At 35.0% G+C, this 6,890-nt stretch overlaps 2 protein-coding genes across 3 annotated transcripts in view; one reads left to right on the plus strand and one right to left on the minus strand.

Annotated features, from left to right (window-relative positions):
• LOC125648660 (NEDD8-activating enzyme E1 regulatory subunit-like) overlaps positions 1-1,631 on the plus strand; it is a 26,802-nt gene extending 25,171 nt beyond the window's left edge. For both annotated transcript variants that reach the window (XM_048875677.2, XM_048875680.2), the window contains one exon: positions 236-1,631. In XM_048875677.2, coding sequence (XP_048731634.1) covers positions 236-395 — 160 coding nt within the window. In that variant the 3' untranslated portion in view covers positions 396-1,631. The remainder of the gene's footprint in view (positions 1-235) is intronic.
• On the minus strand, positions 638-6,067 carry LOC125648673 (lysosomal acid lipase/cholesteryl ester hydrolase-like). The gene is made up of 5 exons (XM_048875687.2): positions 5,733-6,067; positions 3,432-3,587; positions 3,261-3,332; positions 1,445-1,513; positions 638-871 (listed from the first exon to the last, which is right to left on the minus strand). Exons 1-5 carry the CDS (start codon positions 5,961-5,963, stop codon positions 638-640), a joined length of 762 nt encoding a protein of 253 aa, XP_048731644.2. The 5' UTR covers positions 5,964-6,067.
• Between the last annotated feature and the right edge of the window lie 823 nt (positions 6,068-6,890).

The following is a 6,890-nucleotide window of genomic DNA, read 5'->3' on the forward strand; positions in this document are numbered from 1 at the left end:
GTAAGTGGATACTGAAAATTTCATACACTTGTGTATGTATATTTGATGTATGCGAAAAATTATTTCAGTGCATCAAAATTCTACCAGTATTTGAAATACTTGGAAATAAAATATCCATGCACTATGTCTCCAAATTAAAATATTTTGAATACATATATGTAAGAAATAACAGTTAATGATTTAATACCAGATGTTGTAGTTTTCCTGCCATTCACGAGTTGTTACTTTTGTTTAGATGTCGCTATGGAGCATCAGAACTTCATACAGTGGCGTCGGTCATAGGCGGGTCTGCAGCTCAGGAAGTGATCAAAATTATCACAGGACAGTTTATTCCTATAGACAATACCTTTATCTATAACGCGGTGAAACAGACCTCATTGACAATCACACTATAACTATTGCACGCTCTAGTGACTGTGTATGTCAGGTTCGTTTTTGTACGCTTTTTGTTTTACCTCATTACAATAGCAGATATATGCTGCAGAGCTAGAGATGTGTATGTTGTCATGCAATGCGTGTGCTTTGATATTCATGTAATTGTTTAAAGAAAGATACATACATTAATATCAATATTGGGAAAATATAATTCAGTACCACGTACTTAAACATTTACATAAGAAGAAAAATTTACCAGCCTTTATTTGAATTTGGACATTAAGTTTAAAATATCTTTATATAAAAGTTGATGTACATTCAATCCAGTTACAAAATCGACATGATTCCAGTTTGGAAATTCTTTTTGGTGGACAATATTCGGTAAATTGTCTAGGAGATACTGTACATCAGTCCTGTCAGCTAAGAAGTCTTTGTCTCCGTAGTACATGGCTGCTGGTACATGCATATTTTGGGGGTTATACTCTGGGGGTGTGGTCTGTAATAGAATGTTTCATGTCAATTTCATATAACACTGCTTCTACATCCAGATTTTGATACCCTCTGGTAGTAAATATAGATTGGAAACAATGTTCTGCCATTTGAACGTAAAGAAATGTTAATTCAGATGAATAGATTTAACTTCTAGACTTTACGGAGTTTGTATTCTCTTCTCACATTTAGCCATGAACACAAACTGGGATATACATTTTAATATGAACTGAAACTTAATGACCATGGAGGGCTGTGCTCATTTTCAAATTCTTTGCAACATATTTCAAAAATATGTTAGTTTCCCTTTTTTAAAAATCTTGAACATCACAAATTCAAAAGCCCTTTTCCTCAATACAATATGAAAATCAATAAAAAAAAAAAAAAAAAGAAAGATTTATAGTCAATATAAGTGTTTGAAGTCTCAACATTAGAATTATGCACAAATGGGTGTGAACTTGAAATTAACAGGATCATTTCTTTTTAAAGTGAACTTTTGAAATATGGCATAACCCATTACTGCTGTACTTGGAGCACCTGTTCAGATAATTTACTACAAATATTCAATGAATTACATCACCTGATTGTAATGTTTAAGGTTTCCTTCTGGCCCATAATCATATTTCTGAAATTTATCAGCCTGGATTTCCTTAAGGAAGAGAAAAAGGAAAATTACTATTGCTGTGAATGACATATAGATCTACATGTACTTTTGTATTTCATGTTTACTTCTAATTTGAATGTTAAAGCTTTGAAAGTCAAAGAAATGTTTTATGTTTGTATTTAATGACAGTTGGAGTTTCCTACTATGTCAATATGTGATGCCAGTGGGAGTCCCTTACTATGTGTAACAACAGCGAGTCCTTTACTATGTCAGTATTTGTCCCTTACTATGTCAGTATTTGTCCCTTACTATGTCAGTATTTGATTCTTACGATTTCAGTATTCGAGATGAGTGAAAATACATATACGAGAGCTGTTCGATATGTAATGTGTATTGTACCACAGCGTGATAATGCTTTGCACGATTTCATGGATGATGATACTCTTGAATAGCTCTATTCAATACCTTTCCAACAGTATAAACACGAGCCTTCAGTTCCACATAGTTTTAAACTTATAGTAATTTCAATAGAGCCAGTCGTTGACCACTGTTGTAAAAATGATTGGGAAACAGGTTGAGAATATTGTAGAAATATAAAAGTTCACACAAAAGTTGGTCATTCGGTAATGCAGATTTTTACTGAATTGGGGGAAGTTTATGGGTCTGATAAGGTATCTTATGAGACAGTTTGTAGGTGGAGAAAGAAATTTCTGACTGGCACAGAGTCTGTCAAAGATGCAGCAAAATCTGGCCGACCTGTGACTGTAACAGGCAAGGCAAATGTCTCAAAAATCAGGGAAATAATTGAAAGTGATGGCAAATACACGATTCTTGATGTTGCCAAAGCTGTTTGCATATCGCTATAATGGGTGTATTTCATTTTGAAGCACGTTTTGAGAGTAGGAAAGATTTCTGCCAGATGAATACCGCATATATTGACAGATGACCAAAAACGGGTACGAGTACAAACCGCTAAGCAATTGCTCAAAATGTTTCCCAAATTCAATCAAAGACAATTTGCAAACATTGTTACTGGTGACGAAACATGGGTTCACCATTTCGAACCAGTAGGAAAAATTGGAAACAAAATATGGCTAACTAAACACAGTAGAAGGCCTGTAGTTACCAAAAGAACCATAAGCAAAAAGGTTCTTTATTGCATATTCTTCTCATGTGATTGTATAGCTGTACAAATTCCGATGCCAAAGGGCAAAAGTGTTACAGGTCAGTTTTACCGAGATAATATACTAAAAAAGCTCAAGAAATATTATCATAAACGACACCCTGTGTCAGGATTTTGGATTGTTCGTCTACTTCATGATAATGCTCCATCACATACATCTGAGCTTGCGAAGCAATTTTTGAAGTTGGAGAAGGTTACCGTCTTGCCATACCCACCATTCTCTACAGATCTAGCCCCAAGCGACTTTTTCCTTTTTCCAAAACTTAAAAGTTCTTATCTGGTCCTTGTTACAAGTCCTGACAAGCCCTTGGCTCAGCAATCAGTGAGTGCCTCAGAGGTCTACCTAAATCAGTGTACTGTTACACATTTCAGAAATGGATTCAGAGATTGAAATTATGTATTTCAAACCATGGAGAATACTTTGAAGGGATGTAATGTTCATTTCACTGCTTGAGTCGAATGCTTTTGAGATATCGTGCAATACACTTTACATATCAAACAGCCCTTGTATATTTGAGACAGTGAATGTCCTTTCATACTATGTCAGTATTTGAGAACAGTTAGAATCCTTTACTATGTCAGAATAATACGATAGTGAGAGTTCCTTACCTGAAAATAATGGATGATATCTTTTGCTGATGATCCTTCGTTAGAATGAGATAAAAACACTGGAATTCTTGTCTGTAAGGAAATTATGCATGATGACTATGCTCTGCATTTTTTAAACCGTGTCCACTGATTTTTCTATCCAGATTCAACTAAAATATATAAAAGGTTTACCATGTTAAGATTCCTCCTGTCCCAACCCATTATGATGGAGGATAATCCATTACATATGTATTGTGCAGGCAAAACTGTACAAAAGATGTCAGCATACCACTTGGTCAGGGTTGAATTTTGATCAAAAGATTTCTTACCAAACAGCAACTCTGCATCCTGAATAAAAGACAAAAGAGCTGTGGGTGTTAAACATTTACCCATATATTTACATTGTTTACTCTTTAGAAGTCATTGTGTTACTTGTGTGTTTTCCATCTTTATACTTTTTACTAGATGAAAGATATATTGGCATAATTATCATACACAATTGATTATTTAGAATTCTTTTACATGTGAGTAAGTTTAATCACATCACAGTGAAATGTGCTTTTCTACTTGAGTTCTAAAGGGTCAATTTTTTTTTTTTTTACAGTTTTGAAAGAAGGCTTATTGCTCATTATTGGGAACCATGCAGAAGGTTTGTCTGCTTGATGTCCAGGAGTAGATTCCTAGGTCTGTCATCGTCAGTTGTCCATTGTGCGTTAATAATTAAACATTTTTTTACTTCTTGATAAGTATCATTCCAATTGTTTTCAAATTTGGTATGAAGTATCTTTAGGATAAGAGGGACATAAATTGTAAATTCTAGGACTCCTGCCCCCCTGGGGCCTTAGGGGTGGGGCAAAAACTGCCCAAATTGACCAATTTTCAAAAATCTTGTTTTCTACAACTCCATATGTGTAAGAAAACTTAATGCATAGTCATGTAGAGCAGGAAGGTACCAAAATTGTAAATTTTATGATCCACTGGGTAGAGGTTCTGACTACAGGGCGGGGACAAACTTAGTATATACATGTATATAGTATATAAGTGTAAAACATTTAAATAACATCTTCTTTAATGCTGTTCTTAATAAATTGAAACTAATGCACATTTAGAGGAAGCAGGTCATCCTTTTTTAAAATCATGAATTTCATTATCCCAAGGGTAGGGGTTTTGGTATCAGGGTGGGGCCAAATTAAATGGTCGTACTGATTAAATATGTGTTTTAACAATGGAGTGTTTCTGACTTCTTGATAACAAAGTTTCCAATTCTTTTAAAATTTGGTGTGAAGCATCCTTTGGACAAGGGGGACATAAATTGTAAATTTCAGGACTCTTGCTCTTCCTGGCCTTAGGAGCAGGGCAAAAGTTGACCAGTTTTCAAAAATCTTTATCTGTACTACAGCACATCAATAAGAAAAACTAGATGCATAGTGATGTAGAGCAGGAAGGCCTCTACCAAAATTTTTATTTCTTGATCCCTTGGGTAGAGGTTCTGACTCCAGGGTGGGGCCAAACTTTGCTTATTTATAGTGTTTGTGTGTAAAACATTTAAATAACACCTTCTTTAATGCTATTGATACTAGATTGTATCTACTGAACATTTAGAAGGAGCAGGCAGCCCTTACCAAAATTGTAAGGGTTTTGGTACCAAGGTTGGGTCAAAATGGTCATAGTGATTAAATGTTTACCATTTGAAAGACTTGATTTTGCTGATATGTTTAAAAACAATAAATGTATATTTAGGAAAAGCAGAGAAAGGATGTACCAAAATTGTGAATTTGCAACCCCCAGAGTTTTGATTTATGGGCAGGTCCAAAATAGTCATATACATGTAATGTTAATATATGGGCACTTTCATTTGTTTTTTAAGAACACATCTTGTTTTATATTGCTGCTGAATATCAGAATTTAGCTTAGATTTGTAAAAGAAGAAAATTATTCTAGATTTCATAGCCCTTGGGGCTAGTGATATTTTGAATTAATTAATACTCAAGTGACCGCTAACGCCTATGGGCCTCTTGTCTAGAATATATTGCATTTTCAACACTAAGCCCCACTCTGGGGTAATAAATTTCACATTGATGATCTGCTCATGTTTAATCATACCAACAGTTTGTCTGCTCGATGTCTTTCAGTAAAGAAGATTTTCTATTTCATCTACCGGGGTATACTCTATACTCTATAATCTATACATTTAACATTATTTTTAATACATAATGTATATGACTAATCTAGCCACACCATTTGAAATAACTGCCAGAAGCCTTGGTCAAGTTCTTTGATATATGTCTCATGAATACAATTTTATAGCAACAATGTATTGTGAGAAAATGTCTCGCATAATTGGATTTGTGATGTCACAAATCATATCATAATTTTATTAGAAATGATTGCCTTTTAATCAAGATGGATTTATCAAAGGAGCAGACAACCCTCATTTTAAAACTGTAATACCAAACTCGGTCTATGGTTACTGTTAGGAGGAGAACTGCTTACTTTGAGGTTAACTAATGGGCTTATAAATCCCAAAAACCCTCCAACATGTGTTACTTTGCCTATTGGGGCCAAAGATATGAACAGTTTGATCTTGGCGGCTAGTTCTGTGTCCTCGCTAAACTGTGCATTGGCCATCAGCGTCCCCTGTGAGTGACCAATATAATATATTGTGTCTGCCTTGGTAACGTTCAGAACATGGTTTAGTACGGCGGGAAGATCGTATTGTGCCATATCCTGCCAACTGAAATAGAATGTGTCTTTAAGTTTCACTATATAATGTTGTATAGTGTTTGAAAATTTATATTTCTGTTCCTGTGATGGAGTATGTAGAGTTATGCTTATACAATGCACCAGTGAGATATTTTGGTCCTATTTGTGTGTGTTTATCTGTAGACCCTGCCAAATTTCATAAACTTTTCTCAAGAATAAGGGGTTGTTTGACATTGAAGACTAGCGAATTCAAATTAAGGATTGATCTCTGAATGGGAAATGTTGCAGATAGAGAGATCGAGGAGCTGCAGTGGAGGTTTTCAGTCCCTGAATGTTCATTATACATGTGACAGGCATCACATGTAAATTGGCATGATAGCAGTTTTAATGCTTTGATGGTACAAGTGTTCAGTTTTAAACCCTGTCCTACTGAATGAAATCGGGGTCATATTTTCTATTCCAATGAATGGATCTTTAATCAGATATTGGTGTAAAGGGTTTCCTCAGGTTAGGTTGTAATGTTAAAGTTACAAAACATTGGCAAGACAAACATGTTGCTGAATGTGCCATGCAAAAATACGAATATAGAAAAAAAGTCAGATTTTGTACCTCCAATCCCAGAATTCCTTTTGAGAGGGGTTGTACTTTTTGTGTGCCATAGAGTATAGATTGCCCCTGCTGTTTGGCAGCCAAACATCATAACCAGCATCTGCCAGCACGAATCCCAGACTGCCATTTAACATGTTGATCAGGAAACAGTCAGAGGCTGCTGTCAGTCCATGCTGGACAACCACCACGCCATTAGTTGCTGAAAATATATTCAAATTGAAGTAAGTTGCAATTAGCTAAGATGGAACCTTAATGTAAGACAACTTTAGAACTGAAAATACGGATTATAAAGAGAAATCACAGTTTTAAAATATTGATAGCTAACATTAAGTTTGTTGG

This window comes from Ostrea edulis, chromosome 1 (assembly GCF_947568905.1).
Source record: "Ostrea edulis chromosome 1, xbOstEdul1.1, whole genome shotgun sequence".
In the NCBI taxonomy this organism is placed as follows: Eukaryota; Metazoa; Mollusca; class Bivalvia; order Ostreida; family Ostreidae; genus Ostrea; species Ostrea edulis.

Bases quoted from the DNA above. Each gene is read 5' to 3' on its own strand.
- LOC125648673 (XM_048875687.2), bottom strand. From the start codon at position 5,963: ATGGCACAATACGATCTTCCCGCCGTACTAAACCATGTTCTGAACGTT. The intron at 3,588-5,732 runs GTAAGCAGTTCT...TCTTTTATTCAG, and splicing joins GCCCATTAGTTAACCTCAAA to GATGCAGAGTTGCTGTTTGG. The intron at 3,333-3,431 runs GTAAACCTTTTA...ATTTCCTTACAG, and splicing joins ACAGGAGGAATCTTAACATG to ACAAGAATTCCAGTGTTTTT.